The 21,792-nt window shown below is 43.9% G+C and overlaps 1 protein-coding gene across 1 annotated transcript; it reads left to right on the plus strand.

Annotated features, from left to right (window-relative positions):
• Window positions 1-1,933: 1,933 nt before the first annotated feature.
• Window positions 1,934-18,244, plus strand: LGALS3 (galectin 3). The gene is made up of 6 exons (XM_036266094.1): window positions 1,934-2,045; window positions 8,220-8,241; window positions 8,886-9,257; window positions 10,701-10,789; window positions 15,664-15,829; window positions 17,939-18,244. Exons 2-6 carry the CDS (start codon window positions 8,224-8,226, stop codon window positions 18,092-18,094), a joined length of 801 nt encoding a protein of 266 aa, XP_036121987.1. The 5' UTR covers window positions 1,934-2,045; window positions 8,220-8,223; the 3' UTR covers window positions 18,095-18,244.
• The last annotated feature ends 3,548 nt before the right edge of the window (window positions 18,245-21,792 follow it).

Here is a 21,792-nt window from a genome sequence, read left to right on the forward strand (position 1 = left end):
GCTTCAAAGGATCATTGCAGGATGATAAGAGCAGCTGTTTAGTTAATAAAAGTTTGCACTGTCATATAGGTGGGTTGAAAAGGTTATCACTGATAATCTCTTATGGGCTAGGCCCCTAATTCAAATTCTTCTAGGTAGTTAAGGAGGTGTAGAGGGTAGAAGTTTCTCCTGAGCCTGTAGCTAAAGTTGCCTTTAGCTCAAAACACTTTGCTTATCACAGAGGCACATCTTGGGGTGACTTGTTCTGGACCCCCACACTGTGCAGCTGTCCAGTTTGATGTAGTCCCACTTTTTATTTTTGCCTTTGTTGCTTGTGCTTTGGTATCAGATCCAAAAAAAAAAAAAACATTGCTAAGACCAATGTCAAGGAGCTTTCCCCTCTGTTTCCTTCTAGGAATTTCTTTTTAAATTTGTATTTATTTATTTAATCTTCACTCACCCAAGGACATTCTTATCCTCACCCAAGGACATTTTTCCACTTTTTTGTTCAGATAGAGTGGGAGGGAAAGAGAGGAAGAGAGAGAGAGAGACAGAGAGAGAGAGAGAGAGAGAGAGAGAGAGAGAGAAAGAAACATCGACGTGAAAGGGACACATCGAGTGGCTGCCACCTGCACAACCCAACCAAGGCCGGGGACAAACTGCAACCAAGATACCTGCCCTTAGCGGGAACCAACCCGGTCCCTCTGGACCGCAGGCTGAGGTTCTAACCGCTGAGCCAAACCGGCCAGGGCCGTGGATTTTTTTTTTTTTTCCCAAAAATAAAGTTGGGGGTGGAGATGGAGAAAAACATCAGTGTGAGAGGGACACATAGACTGGTTGCCTCCCGCCTGTGCCCTGGCCGGAATCAAATGGATACTCTTTCGTCCACCGCGAACACTCGAACAGCTGAGCCAAACTGGCCAGGGCTAAATTTTTATTGATTGATTTTTAGAGAGAGAGAGATATTGTCACTTATCCATGCATTCATCGGCTATGTGCCCCCAACAGGGTTCGAACCCACAACCTTGGTATATGGGAACGACACTCCAATCAACTGAGCTACACGGCCAGGACTTGTCTAAAATTTTTATGTTTTCAGGTCTTACATTGAAGTCTTTAATTCATTTCAAGTTAATTGTCTGAACTTTTTTATCTTGGACATCCTTAACCATTTCACTCAGCTGTTATCCAGTTAAATGATACCAAACACTAAATACAATCTCTCTTGCAAGCACTGATATTTGTTGTAACAACCTTTCCTAGAGGAGTAGCTATGTCCTATTCTTGCCTTTACCAAAGGTACTTTGTATTTAATTGTTCCCTCCTTCATCAGGACTCTCCCCAATCTTTGTGGAAACAGATTTTCTAGGAACTGATTCATTCACTCATTCGTTCATTCGTTCGTGAAACAATTATTTCCTCAGAACCTGCTACAAACCAAATATTGGGTAGATGCCGAAGATGCCGGTGGGGAGCAAGGGCAACACTCTCGGTCTGAAAGGGTGTGCCCACACCGCCGTTCAGTAAGCCAAGAGCATGGCAGCAACACGCTGGCATCTCAGAAAACTGGACAGGGCTCCCTCCCCGCCACGCAAGTCACTGCGCACTTCGGGGAAGGCTTTGATGCTGAGAGAATGTTAAGTAAAGTAAATGCAGAAGGAATGAGAGTGCCTGCCATTCAGGCAAAAAACAAGTCAACGCGGTCAGAGCGAGCAGCAAGCAGAACTCCCTGGAGAAGCACACTGCGTGCTTCGCAGGCTCTCGGTCGGAGTACGGGGCGGATGGTGACCCCGACCACTCTCCAGGGCCTGAGGGCTGCGGACGGGGCTGCCCTTCACGGTCCACCCCCGTCTCCCGGGTCCAGAGGATGTCCTTTGTCCCCGGGGACCGGGGCTCGCCCAGCCAGTTCCGTGGGGAGAGGCTGGGTGTGCAGGGGTGTCGGCCCCGCCCTGGGAGAGGCGGGCCGGCCCCGAGTATTTGAGGCGCAGAGCTGCCGCCCCGTCCTGGACAAAACGGCCTCGCCAGGAGCCACACACGGAGCAAGCGAGCCAGTGCCTTGCAGCGGGGTGAGTGGTGGGCGCCGGGACCGGGACCGGGACCGGGACCGGGACCGGGACCGGGACCGGGGGACGAGGACCCGCCTGCTGGCTGCTCGGGCCGGGCAGGAGCGAGGGCGCCCGGGGAACTGCTCCGCGCGCCGCCCCCTTTGGAGGGCTCGAGGGGAGCCTGGGGAGGGGTTGGCTTCCCGGGGCCCTGGGCAGCGGGCGCGGACAGCTGGGTGGCCCTGAACGGAGCTGTGGGCACCGTCTGGAGCCCTCGGGAGAGCGGGCGCAGGGAGAGTAAGTACGTCTCACTAGGACTCACGTACACCTCCTCCGGGCGGACGGGCGTGTCAGCGGGCGTCGGGCGTGGGCGCAGGGCACCCTCCGCGGCCCCTGGGAGGCTGAGCGTCCCGCCCTCCCGCTGCCGGACCACCTCGGAATCAACTGGGTCCGCCTGCGAGAGGGTGGGGACGGGACGCGCTCAAGCTCGGTGTTAGGAACTGGGTCCGCTAACCCAGCTCACAGAGTGTAGCCCAGGGACTCTCTAGGGCGGCACTGGGGACCCAGGACTGGGCTGCCCGCCACTTGATCTCGCTGAGGAGTGCGAATAAATTCGTCTACCAAGCCAGCAGCGTCAGGGGTACAGCTGCCCTCTGGATGCTGAGCCCACAGAAAATGACGCTGCCCCATGGCCTGAATGGGCATGTACCCGGCTTGGTGACGACCGAAAATGCTAAACTTGTGCAAATCAGCGACTCGTCCCTGATTAGATTGGCTAATTTGAGCCTTAACGATCCCAGATCTGTGCTGAGGCTGTGTGGGGTGTGGCAAAATGTTCAGAATGCGCTGAGGATGTGTTGGGTGTGGCGAAATGTTGTTCCGAATGTGCAGAGCCCTAGTTGAGCGGGTGTGTGTGTGTGTGTGTGTGTGTGTGTGTGTGTGAGAGAGAGAGAGAGAGAGAGAGAGAGAGAGAGAGAGAGAGAGAGAGAGAGGGAATTGGGGACACATAGGTGGAAGCTGTGACTTAGGTTTCAGTCCTGCCCCTTAAAGTTAGTGATTCCTGTTCCAGATACTGTGGAATATTTGTAAAGTGACTCTTGGGAGTTGGGTTGCTGGACAATGAGAATGGTTTGATCTCAGTGACCCAGTCTGTTTCCAGCATTTTGGGAAAGAAATGGAAGGCAGGTCAGTTAATTCTGAGAAAGAGAGAGAGAGAGAGAGAGAGAGAGAGAGAGAGAGAGAGAGATTGACCACTTGGGCACAGAACAAGAGAACAAATTTTCACCAACTTCCAAAGTTCTGACTCATTTGCCTCAAGTTTTAACATTTCTCTTTCATACTAAGAAATTCTGTTTCCATAAAAGTAAAAATTTAATGATACAAATGTATTTTTCCACAATGGTCTCCTTTTCAGATATTGACTGAATCCCCTGAGTAGAGTTTCTCATTCCTTTGATGGTTATGCCTCATCCTTGATCTTTGGGAGATTGGAGCTGCTTCCTAAATTCATAATGTTGAGGGTTACACTGAGAATCAGCACTTACTTCATATTCTGGGGAGAAATTTGATTATGTCCTTGAATGTTCGTGAGAGCCATGTAATTGATCTAAAAGATAGCCTCTCTTTCCTGTGACAGTTTGTAACACAGGCTCCTACTGAGGACAGCTAGGTAACATTTTGTCTGGCGCCTGAACTGGTTCTTCTCATTAAATCCTGAGTGGTAAGCCTGCCAGGATAGCGCTTGCTGTAGGCTTACAATTTGCTGCTGCCAAAGTATCATGTGTTCTCTCCACTGATGATCGGCTTTTCCATAGGGGAAAAAAATCAGTAACTGAGAGGCATAAAGTAACTTTACCTTCCTTGATGCTGAGGAAATATGATGAGAAAGAAATCCTAGTAAAGGACCAGGTTTTTTTATTCCAACCAATTCTCACTGAATTTGGCTTTGGAAAGTGAGACTTTCCTCAAGCCCTGCTCTGTGTTTAAGCAAGGGCAGGAAGTAGACCACCTGGCCTGTGTTCTTTGGAAAGTAGTGTGGGCAGTGCCTTGGGGTTCTGAGGAAATATACTCATGATCTACTTCCCTTATGGCTTGTGTAAAGGTCAGGGTCCTTTGTGAAGAGAAATTTCAGAAGTGCTCTGAGGAGCCCCAGCAACTGGATTAATTGCTAGGTGAGCCTAGAATGACATAGTAGTGTGGATACCACTTTTTATTACAGGGAAAAGCTACAATTAACAGATGATTCAAATGGTCAACCTTCAGACTCATGTTTCAATTCCTTATTCTAAAGCAAACCAAACTACTTCCTGTAGGTTTTTCCAAATGTGAAGTCCTGGCAGTATGCACTGTCTTTTTTTGTTTGTCTTTAATGGAATGTTTCTTTTCTGATTCTTCAAAATTCTCTGATTCTGGACATGCCAGAACGGAGTTCACATATGTACAGATTCTACAGAGGGGGAAGATTTAAAAAAATATATTGGTTGTCTCTCTAGATAGAAATTATTCATCTAAAAAATAAGAATAAAAATATAAATAAATAAATAATTTTTCCAGGGAAGTAAGGAAGATAGTTATCTAAACAGATGTGTTTTGTTTTTATCTATCTATTTATTTATTTTAAGTTCTAAGGTTGTTAATCTTGATTTCAAAAGAGCATTGGTTATAACCCTTTTCAAAAAAGAGATCTGATGGTTATGACTTGACAAAATCAAAACAGTGCACACCCAGTTTTGGAAAAGTACACATGTTGGTTGAAATGTGTTTATAATTAGCCAAGAGACTGTGCAGAATGGCATTATTGTGTTCAACATCCTTGCACACTGAGTGAATCACCCAGCTAGTTTTCTGACAAAAACATGGTCTCTTTTTAAATTTGTTTACAATTTCAGCATGTTATGCAGTTCTGAATGAATAAGCTAGATCACTTCTTTTTTTAATTTTTATCTATTTTTTTAATCTTCACCCGAGGATATTTTCCATTGAATTTTCAGATAGAGTGGGAGGGAAGGAGGGAGAGAGAGAAACATTGATATGAGCGAGACATTGACTGGTTGCCTCCTGCCAGACCCCAACTAGGGCCAGAACCGAACCCCAACTGAGGTATGTGCCCTTGACCAGAATCAAACCCACAACTCTTTGGTCTGCAGGCTGATGCTCTAACCGCTGAGCCAAATCGATCAGAGCTAAGCTAGATCATTTCTAAATGAAGTAATTAACGCTTTCAAAGGACAGCACTTACAGAGTCAAAGTGTGAGGTTTTATATATTGGTGTGGAATGAGCCTGCATTAGGAGTCAGGTTGCATGGACCCTGGTCCTTGGCTGGCTGATGAAAGAATGGCTTTGAGCCACCATGTCAGCTCTCTGAGCCTCAGTTTCCTCACCTCTAAAGTGGGAATGTTAACTTTTCCCTGTCACTCTCATAAGATTATTATCAGGATCAAAATAGGTAAGGTACGTGAAAGTGCCTTGTAAGCTGCAGAGCACCACACAAATGCAGGGTGTAATTATTCTGATTGGCTTGTCTAATGTATCAAACACAATCCAAACTGTCATCCAAGGTGTTATATGAAACACAGAGTGAAATCTACCTGGTTTCTCCAATTGTTTTGGCTGTGTTGGAAAATAAACTGAATATGCTTGAGCAAAGACTTTGAAAAGAACACAGGTTAAATTTTATAAATGCCAGTTTTATGTAAATTTCTGGTTGTAATCAGCCTTTAAACACATCTTAGTTTGATTGGAGTTATGATAATAAGACGCCAATGGCACAGATTTAGCTAGTTTTAGTCATTGAAACTACCTTTGTTTTTTATTGACCTGTGTATGTAGACATATGTAGGGAACCACATGCTAATTAGCCTAGACCAATGATTCTCAACCAGGCAGATTTGCCTTTTCCCCACTTCCCCCAGTGACATCTGGCAATGTCTGAAGATATTTTTGGTTGTCACAATTGGTGGTGGTGTGGGGGGGCGTGTTACTGACTACACTGAAATCAGGGATGCTGCTAAACATCCTACAATGCATAGGGCAGCCCCCTGAACACAAAGTATCTAACCTGAAATGTTGATGGTGCTGAGGTTAGGCATAAACGTTTACATAATGGGGATATGTAAAAGAAGTGAAAACACTTATAAAGTTATTGCTGCGTCTTTGACACGTTGCCCAGGAGTGGAAGAAGACTTTATGGAATCAAAATAACTAAGCTTTCAGATTGTTTTCTACTAGTATCTCAAATGAGAAAGGCTTTATTTTCTTGACTTAAGAAATGTCCTTTCTTTACCTTTTCGGTAACAATTCTTCTCCCGAGTTCCCCTGCAGTGGCGGCCGGTTAGGGAAGGAAGCGCAGGCAGAGGAGCACCCAACCTTTTCAAGGTCAAGTCCTACAGAAATGCAGTGAGCAGGGCCCTGGGAGAGCCCTGGGCCTCCCACCCAACTGGCAGCGGTTTCCACTGTGGAAGGTGGAAGCGGTGATAACCCGTTTCCAACCATGTTTGAGAATGGCCAGAGGAACCGGAGAGGTGCGGAAAAGAAAGATCGTGTGTATAAGTGAAGCACACTTGGGGTCCTAGGAGGAGCTCTGTCTGTTTGAGTTTTTACCAAAAAATATGGTATTTTACATGTTAGTACCTATCAAGTAGTCACCATTTGTTGACTCCCTTGTCATTTCTTAAAATAATGGAGTAAATATCATGAGTGAGCAACTCGAGGGAAACAGAGATTCCGACTGTTTAGGGCCCTGGTAATTTTGGCCAAAGCACAGGTGATCCTGAGTCAAGAAACTCAGCTGGGCTCAGTTCCCCAAAGCTGCCGTCCTCCCCTCAGCGCTGTGTCAGCCTGGGAGCGTGGGAGCGTGGGAGCGTGGGAGCGTGGGAGCGTGGGAGCGGGTATCACACCCTGGGCAATCAGGGGAGGGCAGGGATGATGTGTAAGGACAACCCCTTGAAGCAGCTTTGGGCAAGGCACACCCTCTTTGCCCTACCCAAAAATATTTTCCTCCATATTGCCAACTTTTTTTTTTTTTTTTAACAAATTTGTTACATGGCCAACTATTTCATTTGGAACAAGAGGTATCTTTTTTAAGCCAGCAAGCATGCTGTGGCCTCCTTTCGTCTTCCCTGCTCCACATCCTGGTCTCATCCCTCCCGCAAGGCTTAGCTCAAGCAACACCTCCCTCTGAGAAGGGATTGTTCTGCTTGCGACTGCCCACGGCACACAGTCTGGCTCACAGCATGATCATTTATGATCCCTGCTGGCCTGTGAACCCTGCGACCATACAAGCCTTGGCCTATCCATCCTCACACCCAGACAGGAGCCGGCACCTGTGCAGACAGGCAGGTATTCTGCAGGAACTACATCCGAGGGGCATGTCTTTCAGATCTCAGTAAGAGGCAACCAGCTCTGCTTTCCTCCCACGACCCAGAAGAGGTCAAGGCGCTCTCAGTGAACATGGGGGTGGGGGAGCGGCGGTAGGCGATATGAACACACAGAACCTTTTGTAAGAGGTGATGGGAAAAGAGCACAGGAAGGAAGTTGGACCAAAGGTAAACCAGGGCTGTGTACACACTTGTTACCTAGGAAAGGGGCAGAACATTTTTTCTCAATCTTCTTCTGTCTCCTGCATTGTATGGCCCTTTGCTCCCAGCATTCAGAACACCAGCTAATGTGACTGCAGTTTAAAGCCATGTGTTAAAGAGAGTTTGGTGTCCAGCTGGAGTGCACCCCACCCTTTGATGAGACATCTTTGTGGTTCCACGCTATTGATTTAAACGTATTTTGGAAATAGATTGGCTTGTACTAGAAGAATGCTTGCAAATTGACTAGAACTACCCAACAAACTATTTGTGATGTTAAATTTATTTATTGATTTGTTGTTTTTTTAAATCCTCACCTGAGGATATCTTTTCTTTTATTTTTAGATAGAGTGGGAGGGAGAGAGAGGGGGAGAGAGAGAAAAACATTGACGTAAGGACACATTGACTCATTGCCTCCCGCACAACCCTGACCAGGGCCGGGGATAAACCGCAACCAAGGCATGTGCCCTTGACTGGAATCGAACCCGCGACTCTTTGTTCTGAGGGCCGACGCTCTAACCGCTAAGCCAAACCGACCAGGGCTGTGATGTTAAATTTAAATGGAAACTCATGAAATCTTTTCAGATCAAATCGTAACTTATCTTCTTTTTTGTCTCCTCTCAGGAAAATGGCAGACAGTTTTTCGGTAAGTGTTTTATGTCTGTTTTCCTACATTCTGACCCCTTGTAGGTGAAGAGTTTTGTTTTTAACACCAGACTTTCCCTTCTAGCTCTCACACCATGTGCCTTTCTCTGGCCTCCCCTGTCCAATGAGGGCTTGTTGGCCGGAGTCTTGTTTTTCTAGCAACAGATTTGGGGAGAAAGCCAGGTAGAGAGAGGCCTGGGGCTCACTAAGAACAACCCCTTTACTAAAAGGCCTGGGACAGAAGCGGGTGGATTCCATGGACCAAGAGCTGAGAAACAAGCTGAGCAGTGGAAAGTGTGGTACAGTCCGAGCATCTTGATTTTTGTGATTGTTTTCCTCATGTTAATTAGAAAATATGTTTTTTTACATAGAGGATGGATAGCTCTGATTTCAGCAAATTACGAAAATGCAACCCTCCACAATATGAGATGATGGGAGACACATACTGATGAAGAATATATAAGCCCAAAGTCAAATTTTAGTCTTTGGAATTCAAAACGATTTAATGGGGGGGAGTGTCATAGATATGAATGTCATGCCTTCCCCATATGCCTCCACTTCGTAGATCTCTTATTCTTGTTTTCCTGAAAATTCTGTTTTTGTGAATGTTTTTCATCCAAGAATTGTTTATATCTTTCTTTACAGCTTAATGATGCCCTTTCTGGGTCTGGGAACCCAAACCCTCAAGGATGGCCTGGTCCATGGGGAAACCAGCCTGCTGCTCCAGGAGGCTACCCTGGGGCTGCCTATCCTGGGGCATACCCCGGACAGGCACCTCCTGGCGCCTACCCCGGACAGGCACCTCCTGGGGCCTACCCCGGACAGGCACCTCCTGGGGCCTACCCTGGACAGGCACCTCCTGGCACCTACCCCGGACAGGCACCTCCTGGCGCCTACCCTGGTCCTACAGCACCTGCTTATCCCGGACCAACTGCACCAGGAACCAGCCCTGGACAACCAAGTGGGCCTGGGGCCTACCCTGGTGCTGGCCCCACTGGTGTCCCTGCTGGACCACTGGTAAGATGGAGTTAGTCATTTCATGTACTTGATTGTGACTAGGACAAAGCTAATGAAGAACACAGCACCTGCCTGGGTCTGTGGTGCCATCACTTTGCAGTGCTCTGGCTGGGAGCTGATTCTGGGCACTCACCTGCAGCGGACCTTGGGGGCACCTGAAGCTTTAAACTCACTGCTCATGGCCACTTTTTCTAGTTTTGAAAAACCTTCTATAGATAATTTTGTGATCCAGGGAATGAATTTTCACTTAAGTTAAAACACATTTCGTAAAGAAATTCTAAGTGCAAAACCTTAACTCTGTAGGGCTCCAGACACATCTCAGACATAGACCTGTCCCTTCCAGACGCACAGTCCAGCCGGGAAATAAGCAGGTGTGAGGAAGGAGTTCAGTAACGGCCGGGATCAGACCCTTTCGGGACTATGTAGAAGATGGCACAGGTGGCATCTGATCTGCTTTGAGGTCAGCTCAGAGGAAAGTGCAGAGAAAGCCCACAGACGGTTCGCTCCTTGCAGATGGAGGGGGATGTGGAGACAATGGCAGGGAGAGGCAGCTGGAGGAAAGATTGCACAGGAAGAACCCCAGGATCTGCTGGTTAAGTCTTAGGAGTCAGAGATGACTGGCTTTTCAAGAAGAGACAACTAGGGCACCAGTCAAGGGTGAGCCCTGACTGGTAGCTCAGGAAGGGGACCGGTAGGGGAGGGGAGACAATTCCAGTTCATACCTCTTGAACTGGCAGCACCAGTAGCAAATCCAGAAGGAGGAAGTACAGGACTAGTACAGATCAGGGCTAGAGATCAAAGATGTGGATGATGGTTGGACCCAGGGTGGAAGATTGTAAAGGGAAAAAAGAAGAGGCCAGCGATGGAGCTTTGGGAGTATCTACAGTACCTGGAACATAAGTATTTACGGAATGAACTAGGAAATGTACGTATTCACTGGGAGGTGTTCATTCCACAAATATGGAGTATCTGCCACACACTAAGTACTCCGCTGGTGCTCTGAGTAAAACATAGGAGAACCCAGAAGCCCAAGAATGTGACATGATGAAGTATGTTAGGTGACAAGGGTCTTCAGAGTGGCACAGAAATGTTAATGTTGGTTGCAAGGTCTGGCTTAAGCCCTTTCAAAATAAAGTCTGAGTGAATGAGTTATAGAGTGGGTTAGCCCTAGTAATAAGAGCTGCCATGCTCCCAAAAGGACGATGTTCTGCCTTTGGCGCCAATTAACTGATGGCTTATTCTCCATTAGTAGCTGTGCATGCAGGAGCCCTATCTTTTAGGCCCTGGGCAAGGTGGCCCCGGAGCCTGGACAGATGGCTTAAATTAGGGTCGTGTGTTATTCACACATATTAATAGTGATTGAACTTTAACAACATCTTTTTCTTTCCTTCCCCAAGAAAACATGACTCGTTATTGATACACATATCTTCTTTTCATCCCCAGACGGTGCCTTATGACCTGCCTTTCCCTGGAGGAGTCATGCCTCGCATGCTGGTGACAATTATGGGCGTAGTAAAGCCCAATGCAAACAGGTAAAGAGCAAACTTTAAAAGTCGGACATATATGTTGATTGGTTTTTGAATAGAGGCTGATCTATTTCGAAATGTAAGAGAATTTCTAAAACTACCCATTTAGTCTCGGCTCTTTCATAGTATGGCATTATCCCATCACTTAATACATGTTCCCACCCTGGGGACAAGTTTTCTCTCGCTTAATCTTGTTTTTCTCCCAAAACCTGAATACAACAGAGTTCTGTATTGTGGGGACAAGGAGGAAGAACAGAAAAATAGAACCTTGGTAATGTCCTGTTTGGCCATCCCTCCACCTCTGAACCTTAGTGTCTAAAAAACCAAGCATGAGCTTTATGTCTAGATGCCCATCAAAAATGAGGCTCCCAAACCAAAGATCCCACTGGACACGGTGGTGAGTTGCTCTGAGAGCTCGAATATTATCCCACTGTGTCCTCATACACAGGCCAGGTCACAGCGCAGTCTCAGCTCGAGCTCGGCTGCCATGGCCGTCTGCACACCGGCTGCGACTGCAGAGTCAGAGTCCCACAGTGTTGGCCTGGTCTACAGATGATAAACGGCAGGATGGGGACCTCCCGTCTTCTGAGTAGTCGCTGCTTACTTAAAGGGTTTTAAAAGATTTTACAAGTTAAAGACTTTGTCAAAATAAGTCAAACCTTGCCACGGGAACTGGTTTGATTGAGGTGAGCTAGAATGGGGTAAGACTTTGAGCTACTTTAGGAAAGTCCGTGCTGATTTATGGCTGCCCTGGGACACCTGGCTCTGGTGACCACCCCTGGCTATGCTTACATTAATACAGACAGGCTAAGGATATCCTGAAGCCCTCCAGTATGCCTGACCCTGATATCAGTGGTACTACTAAAGCTCTGGTATTATAGACAGTATGCAAAGGATACAAATCCAGCCTATGTACACAGGTTTCTTTAAGGATCCACAAACAGTCTCTGTGAGTATCTGTCACCTTGCTCCTGGTGAAGCAACAGGCACCACCTCCTTTGTTACCAGATGGACTGGCTTCTGATTTAACTCTTTGACATTCAAATAGCCCATTTGCTCCAACCTCTAGCCAGCCCCTTCTGGCTCTAGTCCATAGCTGTCACTATACCAAGCCAACTCTTCTTTCTATAGGGCCTATACAGCTTCTCTAAACAGTACTTCCCTGCATAGTAAAGCTTATCAAACAGCAAATTATGAAACATATGTATCCTCCGCCTATGTTCTTATCCATTTTTCCTCCCAACGTAACATAGAACCCAGTACACCTTATTCTGTGAACACAGCACTCACAATGTGTTCATTTCTGCTCCCCTTCTCCAACCCCTCTCACACAGAACGACACTGGTATCTTTGCCTTTATTTAGGGTTATTGTATTGGAAACTTTAGCTCCAATTACACTAGAGATATAGACTGAGACAGTGGCAGATCAAAACTAATTTGGGCCCTGGCCAGTTTGGCTCAGTGATAGAGCATTGGCCTGCGGATCAATGAGTCTCGGGTTCGATTCTGGCCAAGGGCACGTACCTCGGTTGCTGTTCGTCCCCGGCCCTGGTTGGGGTCGTGCGGGAGGCAGCCGGTCGATGTGTCCCTCTCACACCAATGTTTCTCTCTCTCTCTTCCTTCCTCTCTCCCTCCCACTCTATCTGAAGATAAATAGAAAAATATCCTCAGGTGAGGATTTAAAAAAAAACTTATTTGGTTGAAATGGTCAAGGTGACAGCAAACTGAGAGAGTGTTGCTTGGTCCTACACATTCTATAGAAGGAATTAGAAGAAAAAAGAATGCTTAAGGCGGTAGAGACGACAGTTTTCCCTGCAGAGGAAATACAGCCAAATGGAAATTTAGTCAAATACAATTTCTGTTGCCATTTTGGTCCTTTCCCTGTAAATACATTTGTGGTTGGGTCTGTTACTGGGTGAATCCAAATACCCAGGGAGAGGACTTCCAGTCAAGATGGCGGCGTAGGAAACGCGGTATCCGTCCTCCCACAACCACATCAAAGTTACCACTAAACTACAGAACAACCATCATTCAAGCCGAATGAAATCAAACTGAATGAAAGTCCTACAGCTACGGAATTAAAGCAGCAGCCACATCCAGACTGGTAGGAGGGGCGGAGGCGGACGGGCTGGTCCCACACCCACGTGTGGCGGATAAAAATCAGGAGGACACCTCGGCTGGGAAGGTCCTCCCTGAGGACTGAAGGGTCCCCGTCCCACACTAAACACCCAGCTCAGGGTTCCCGGGCCAGGAAGAGAAGTCTCCATAACTTCTGGCTGGAAAAACCAGCGGGAACTGAGGCTGAGGGTTGTGGAGCCCCAGGCAGCTCCTCTTAAAGGGCCCGCGCACGGACTTATCGGACTCACACCCTCCAGGCTCCAGCATGGGGAAGGCAGCTTGAAAGGCACCAGAGACATATGGGGAAGAACTGAGTTGTTTGGCACTAGAGCGAGGGCTGGAGAGTGGGCTTTCTCGGGGACAAATGTGCTGTCAGAGGCCTTTGTTCCTTTGGTGAGCCCTTCCCTGGGGCAACAGACAGTCGCCATATCTGGGACTCCAGCAACCTGGCTCACACTGGTAGCCCCGCCCTGGTGATTCCCTGAGGCCCCGCCCCACCCAACTTTCAGACCCACCCAAGCTGTTGCCAGTGGCTTTACCATAGGATTGGCCTGTCTTGGATCCTGCTTCAGGTTTTCCTAAATTCTTTCAAACAAGCAGCATCTGGTCTCAGATAGCCCCATACCTCTCGTTAAGTTATATACAGAAACAAACACAGGGAGGAAGCCAAAATGAGGAGACAAAGAAACAGGTCCCAAATGAAAACATAGAACAAAACCCCAGGAAAAGAACTAAGCGAAATGGAGATAAGCAACCTAACAGATGCTGAGTTCAAAATATTGCTTATAAGGATGCTCAATGAACTTAGTGAGAACTTCAGTGAACTTAGTGAGGGCCTCAAGAGCATAAAAAAGGACCAGTCAGAAATGAAGGAGGCACTAACTGAAATAAAGAATAATTTACACAGATTCAATAGTAGAGTAGGTAAAGCCAAGAAGCAAACCATCAATTTGGAATATAAGGAAGCAAAAAACACCCAATCAGAACAGCAAAAAGAAAAAAAAATCCCCCCAAAAAATGAGGCTAGTGTAAGGAGCCTTTGGGACAACTTAAAGCATTTCAATATTTGCATCTTGGGGGTGCCAGAGGAGAAGAAAGAGAACAAGAAATCGAAAACCTGTTTGAAACAATAATGGCAGAAAACTTCCCTAACTTGGTGAAGGAAACAGACATACAAGTCCAGGAAGCACAGAGTCCCAAACAAGGTGAACCCCAAGAGGCCCACACCAAGACACATCATCATCAAAATGCAAAAGGTTCAAGACAAAGACAGAATCTTAAAAGCAGCAAGAGAAAAGCAGTTAGTTACCTACAAGGGAGTTCCCATAAGACTGTCAGCTGATTTCTCAAAAGAAACTTTGCAGGCCAGAAGGGAGTGGCAAGAAATATTCAGAGTGATGAAAAGCAAGAACCTACAACCAAGATTACTCTATCCTGCAAAGCTGTCATTTAGAATTGATGGCCATATAAAGAGTTTTCCAGACAAGAAAAAGCTAAAGGAGTTCATCACTACCAAACCATTATTATACGAAATGTTGAAGGGTCTTCTTGAAGAAACAGATAAAAAATATGAACAAACAGAATGGCAATGAATACATATCTATTGACATTTGAATCTACAAACAAAATGAACAAGCAGAGCAGAAACATTCTCATAGATACAGAGAACTTTGTGTTGGTTGCCAGATGGAGGGGGGTTGGGGGGATGGGTGAAAAGGGTGAAGGGTTAAGAAGTACAAATTGGTTGTTAGGCTGACAAACCTCAAAGGAAAGGGGTTGGGGGGTTGGAAGATAAACCAAAGAACTTATTTGTTATATGCATAACCAATGGATACAGACAACAGTGTGGGGAAAGGCAGGAGGGGGGATGAGACTGGGGAGGAGGGGGGTCAGTAGGGTAAAAATGAGGAACATCTGTAATACATTCAACAATAAAGATAAATTTAAAAAATAAATAAATAAAATAAAATAAAAACAAATACCCAGGGAATTGTCGTTAGTAGGTCAGGAGTGCAGATTCTGCTTTAAAACAAGAGCACTAGCTGATTCCAACATTAGTGCTCTATGGAGCACACTTTGAGAAACTGGGGGATAGGGTTAGTACTTCAGCAGTCAGAGAGCTGTATTTGTACTAACGCCCAAGGAGAAGGAACAGGGTCAGAAAGTTAAGCCAGCACTTGCGTTAATTCCACTTCACGTCAGGGAAAGTTCAACACATTTACTGTCATGGTTTTACGACTCAGCAACAGGAAACTGAACATTAACTATGCAATCTCATTCTTTCTGTTTTAGACCTAGGTTTTTGGTTAACTAGGAGGAAGCCAGGAATTTGATCTCTTACTTATGTGACTGGCTTGCCATCAATCGCTATTAAAGGCAACCGGGCAGAGCAGGAAGGAGGTAACCGTTGTCATCTGCAGTGGAAAGCATACATGTCCTCAGAGGGGACTCAGACCTCTATAAGGAAACCTTGAAGGGTTTTCATGAGCAGAGGGGTCAAGAGGGAATTACAGCTGAAGAGAATGATGTGACCAAAGACAGAAGCAAAACAATTCAATACATACTGTCTTGTTTACTTTTGGTATTTTACTAATACTTGGCCTAGTATCCAGTTTGAACCCATTCTCTGGTTTGTTTTCTGTGTAGAAGATTTTCCTGTATCTTATCAAATGATTTGCTCTTTAGAAAATCATGTGTTCTTCACTTGATACAAATACACAGCTTGAATCATTTTACTAACTCTGGTCTTTGGTTTAAACAGACTTGTTTTAGATTTCAAGAGAGGGAATGATGTCGCCTTCCACTTTAATCCACGTTTCAATGAAAACAACAAGAGAGTCATTGTTTGCAATTCAAAGATGAATAATAACTGGGGACAAGAAGAAAGACAGATGGTTTTCCCATTTGAAAGTGGGAAGCCATTTAAAGTAAGTTATTGCTGTTATTATTTATTGATAATGCATATTGCTCATGGGGAAATCACTCTAAAAACATGGTGCACTTAAAATGAATTTTGGTCAGCTGTCCTGGAACACCTAACCAGCTCCTCCCCATCCCAGGGCCCAGGAGCAACAGACTCCCCAACTCCATCCTACTACCACCCCTGAGTTTAAGCTTTTCTGGAAATGAGAAAAATAGCATCTTTTTTTTTTTTTAAATCCATACCCAAGGACGTTTTTCCATTTTTTTGTTCACGTAGAGTGGGAGGGAGAGAGAGGAACAGAGAGAGAGAGAGAGAAACATCGACGTGAAAGGGACACATCAAGTGGCTGCCACCCGCACAACCCAACTAGGGCTGGGGACAAACTGCAACCAAGGTACATGCCCTTAGCGGGAACCAAACCCTGGCCTCTCTGGACCGCAGGCCGACGCTCTAACCGCTGAGCCAAATCGGCCAGGGCAAAAAATAGCATCTTTAATAAAAAAGGCAGAATGTCTCAGTTGGAGACTTAGTTCCTTAAAATACATAGTGACATGGCAATCAAAACTACAAAAAATTTTAATTAAAAAATTTTTAATTTAAAAATAAATTACAGTTGACATTTAATACTATATTAGTTTCATGTGTACAGCATAGTTAACATTTTTAAATTATAAAATTAATACATGCTTATGAAAAGAAAAATGTATAGATTTTTTAATTAACTAAAAAGTCCTCCATCCTTTACGTCCCGAAGGCTGCAACTTGGTGAATATCTTTCCAGTATTTTTTATGACATACAATACACTTTGTATTTTTAAGCCCTGCTTCACCACATATTTATCAGGTTCACAGGGTTAGGTTAGATTAACTGTAGAGTGGGCAATAAAGCAGCGAGGCTATAAGCCCCTCAAGAGCAGAGACAAATAGGGACCATATTCTACATTGGGTGGACATCTTTCAGTACCAGAACATAGTTAATAGTACTCCATTGTTTAGATATGTGATAATTCAGCCAGTACTCTATTTTTTTAAAATATGTTTTTATTGATTTTTTAGAGAGAGAGGGAGAGATAAAAACATCAGTGTGAGAGAGGAACATCAATCAGCTGTCTCCTGCACGCCCCCTACTGGGGATTGAGCCCGAAACCTGGGCATGTGCTCTGACTGGGAATCAAACCAGGACCTCTCAGTCCATGGGACAACGCTCAATCTACCGAGCAACACCGGCTGGGCTCAACCAGTACGCTACTGATGGAAATTTGGAAATATTACAAATAAAACCTGGGAAGGTTTTATTTATTTTATTAAAACGCCAAACTAACTTTGCTTATTCTTCTTTGCTTTCTAGACAAATAATTTTATTTAAAGAATATACCTGTTTAAAATTTAGATATTGCCAAAGTGCTACTTCTGAAAAGATGTAAGGATTAAACATCCACTAACTACTGGGAGACTATGTTTTCCCTTCTCTTGCCAAAAGTGATCATTATCCTTCTTCATAACATTTGCCACTCTATTAGGGAATTCCTAATTTAGTGTTTATTTTTATTTTTACTTTTAGGCACTTTAGGCCATATGAAAACTTTTTATGTAGACATGTTATTTATGTAGTCACATATATTTATGTAGACATCATTTATTCCTTTGTGGCTTCAACTATATGCCTTCTAAAAATTTTGTTGTTGTTATTAATCCTCACCCGATGATATTTTTTCCATTGACATTTAGATAGAGTGGAAGGGAGAGAGAGAGAAACATCAGTGTGAGAGAGACACATGGATTGATTGCCTCCTGCATGACCCCAACCTGGGGATCAAACCTGCAACCCAGGTACATGCCCTTGACCGGGAATCAAACCTGAGATTCTTTGGTCCATGGGCCAACATTCTAATTGCTGAACCAAACCAGCCAGGGCCCTTCTAAAAATTTTGTCATTTTTTGTTTACATCTTTAAATAGTCTGGAGTTTATTTTTGCTGTAAAGTTACTTTTTCAGGACTTTGATCAGTTCCACAAATGATCATAAAGATGAAATATGGACACCCTGAACTCAGGACAGACTGGTTTTGAAATTAATGGGCATTTCTAACAGTTTTGTGTATGTGCCATTTCAGATACAAGTGCTGGTTGAATCTGACCACTTCAAGGTTGCAGTCAATGATGCTCACCTGTTGCAGTACAATCATCGGATGAAAAATCTCAGGGAAATCAGTGCATTGGGAATTTCTGGTGACATTGATCTCACCAGTGCTTCCCATACTATGATATAATCTCAAAGGGGCAGATACTCTTTTAAAAAATAAAACAATGTAAACCTTACCCATTTAAAAGTTTCATGTTCACTAGAAGTGAAAATGTTTACCTTTATTCAACAACATCCTTCTTGTAAATCATCCATTTAATAAATATTCTGAGAGTTACCTGTTTATATATCATTTAATTGGGGCAGTTTATTCTTGATAATGAATAATGGACTCAATGGTAAAATAAATATGTAGCCATATTAATATTGGATTAGAGCCTCCCAAATTTTCTTTACATTTTATTTATTTATTTATTTATTTATTTATTTATTTATTTATTTATTTATTTATTTATTTATTTTTATCCTCACCAGAGGACATTTTTCCATTTTTTGTTCAGATAGAGTGGGAAGGAGAGAGAGGAAGAGAGAGAGAAACATCCACGTGAAAAGGACACATCGAGTGGCTGCCTCCCACACAACCAACCAGGGCCAGGGACAAACTGAAATCGAGGTACATGCCCTTAGCGGGAACCGAACCTGGGTCTCCCTGGACCACAGGCCGATGCTCTAACCGCTGAGCCAAACTGCAATATACTTTTAAAATATTTTTAAGGAAATAGGAATAAATACTACCCAAACATTAATCTTGCTCTTTCATAAAAAGAAGAAAATCATTCCCCTGTTTATTCACCTAAGAAAATAAAATATATTCTGGAAATGAGAAAAGTAGAAAGACTTTATCCATAGATGCTCTATGACCCATAGGCAATTACTGTTAGTATTCTGGTATAGTTCTTTTGACTCTTTAAAAAAATTTTTTTAATCCTCACCAGAGGTTATTTTTCCAAATATCTTCAGATAGAGTGAGAGGGGGAGGGGGAGAGAGAAAGAGAAACATCAATGTGAGAGAGACACATCAATTGGCTGTCTCCTGCATGACCCCCACCAGGGCCAGGGATGAACTGCAACCAAGGTACGTGCCCTTGGCCGGAATCAAACCCGCGACTCTTTGTTTCTTGGGTCGACGCTCTAACCACTGAGCCAAACTGGCTAGGGCTCTTTTGACTCCTTTTAATCCTATTTTCTCTCTCTAAACTCTACCTCACTGCTTTTAAATCAGTTTTGGAGATCAACGCTAAGCTAAACTATCTCCCACAGGTTTTCTTTAAAAAAAAAAAAATATATATATATATATATTAATATATATATATATATATTAATATATATATATATATATTAATATATATATATTGATTGATTTTTAGAGAGGGAGAGGGAGAGAAACATTGACCTGAGAGTGAAACATTGCTGCCTCCTGCACACACACCCCTACTGGGGATCGAGCCTATAATCTGGGCATGTGCCCCAACAGGGAATTGAACCAGCAGCCTCTTGGTGCATGGGACGACACCCAACCAACTAAGCCACACTGGCCAGGGCTCTTGGTTTTTATAAAACCTCCAGATTTATAGGAACGTGGGTGAGTAGGTTCTCTATCAGATATATAATCAGCTTTAAAAATTTAATCGTTCCCATTGTCAACATTCTTAACTTTCTGCCCTTCTTATCAACAAACCCAAATAAAATTTCAAAATGAGGATGTAGTCATACCACTTCATATTATAAAAGACCAAAATATTATTTATTTCCTATTATACCGTCTTCTCAAATTGGTCATTGTCACAGGTTGGGTTCCCCGGGAAGCAGAGATTAGAGTACAAGAAGTTTGTGAGGGAATGCTCTTGCGACCAAGAGCTGTGGGCACAAGAAGGTCCACAGTGGGGCAGAGGGAGAAGTTGAGCATTAATGCCTCAGCCTACCCTACAGGGCTCTGAAGCTGGGATGACCCTTCAGAGCAGTCAAGAGGCAAACAGGTGCTTATATCTTCACTTCAGTCAGTGAATGCAGGCCACCTGGGAAACATCGTGACTTTGAGAGAAGTAGCTCTCTTCACCTGAGGCAGTTCTCATGTTGGGTGATAACTGAGGGCCACTTGTACTTGCAGCAACTGAAGTCCCTTCAGTACTTTGGGGGGATGTGAGCAGCATATTCCAGCCTATTTCAAAAACTGTAAATTCCTTACCCTAACATTCTGGTCTTGATGGTTCTACTCCTATGATTAAATGGAAGAACATAAGCTTTGGAGAAAAGAGGAAGCTTGGTTTATACGAAATTACTTGAACCCTCTGACTTGGTTCCTTCGTCTATAAAATGGGTGATAAATCTTTTTGTAGGGTTACTGTGATCACTGAATAAACATTGTTTGCAAAGGGGTTTTTATATAGTAGGTCCTCAATAAATGAAAATTCCCTTTCTTTCGATTTTAAGGTCTTGTTCTACCCAAGCAGTTTTTTCATTTTTTTCTTTAAGGATTTTCCCAATACCTCATAATTCTGGAGTCCAATAGCCCAAGAACACTCTATCTAGTTGTAGGGACACTGATAGCTGCCTACACAAAATCCAAAAGCTTTCTAAATGATTCAGTAGTACCTCTTATTAAACTTACCCTCATAGATTCTAAGTCTTGGGTTACTTTGTACCAACCTCTTTTACATGTTTATGGCCCTGGACCCTTTGAAAACCCTAACTTTTATATATACTTCTTTTGTTCTTCATGTCTTGCTTGAATTGTTTATTAACAGGCTGTTAATGAATAAAAGCTTTTTTTTTTTTATCCTCACTCGAGGACATTTTTCCATTTTTTTGTTTTTAGATAGAGTGGGAGGAAGAGACAGAGAGAAACATCAATGTGAAAGGGACATATCGAGTGGCTGCCACCCGCACAACTCAACGAGGGCCGGGGACAAACTGCAACCGAGGTACACGCCCCTAGTGGGAACAGAACCCCGGTCTCTCTGGACCGCAGGCCGATGTTCTAACCACTGATCAAAACCAGCCCGGGCTAAAAGCTATTGTTATCGTTTGGTAAGACTTTAGGCTTTTAGAGAAGGTTCTTCTAAGTCTTACACAGCCTCCCAATTGCTCACATGAATTTAATAAATACTATCTTTCTCACAAGCCTAACACCCCTTCCTCTAAAAGAACATGTGTTTTCTTGTTTGAAAACCCCTAATCTTAGGGTGGTTATCCATAAAGTTCCTGCTTATTGGCCAACTCATTTGAAGGCAGAAATAACTGGATCCACGTCTGGTTATAAGCATTAGCTACTCTGAATCTTCTTGGTGCTCTGTTATTCTGATGGCCCTGCTTTCTACAAACCCACAGGTCAGAGTTTTATACAAGAGGAAATAGTTCAAGCACATTAAGTGATTGACGTAATTCTCTTCAAAGGAAGAAGGCATTTCCTTCAAAGCCTGTCAGTCATGAAAAAGGAAAGAATTTAATGGGCACCTAGCCAACCACTTGAAACTGCAACATGTGAACTGGCATCAGAATCCAGAAAGCTCATCTCAAGAAATTTAGTATACCCTGGAAAATGAAATATGCAAAGCTGTTTGACATCGACAAATTCAGAAGTTCAAACTTAAAATTAAGCATGAAAGCATACAAATATTTCTGTCTAAGTTTAGTATTACATTTTGATTATGTTGAAGAATATTCATAAGCTTTGAGTAGGTGTTCTTATCTTTAAGCTTATACACTTTAAAGAAGAAAGGGCATAGTATACTTCTTTATCGGTACTCTTTTTATTTTGCATGGCTGTTGTACAAAATATCCCCACTTCCCTTGAAGAAAAACAGTATCATACCTAAAACACACTTT

Source organism: Molossus molossus, unplaced genomic scaffold (assembly GCF_014108415.1).
Source record: "Molossus molossus isolate mMolMol1 unplaced genomic scaffold, mMolMol1.p scaffold_m16_p_1, whole genome shotgun sequence".
Classification (NCBI taxonomy): Eukaryota; Metazoa; Chordata; class Mammalia; order Chiroptera; family Molossidae; genus Molossus; species Molossus molossus.

Excerpts from the sequence above, each read along its gene's own strand:
- LGALS3 (XM_036266094.1), top strand. Across the intron at positions 9,258-10,700 it reads GTGTCCCTGCTGGACCACTG|ACGGTGCCTTATGACCTGCC; the intron begins GTAAGATGGAGT and ends TTTCATCCCCAG. Across the intron at positions 10,790-15,663 it reads GTAAAGCCCAATGCAAACAG|ACTTGTTTTAGATTTCAAGA; the intron begins GTAAAGAGCAAA and ends TGGTTTAAACAG.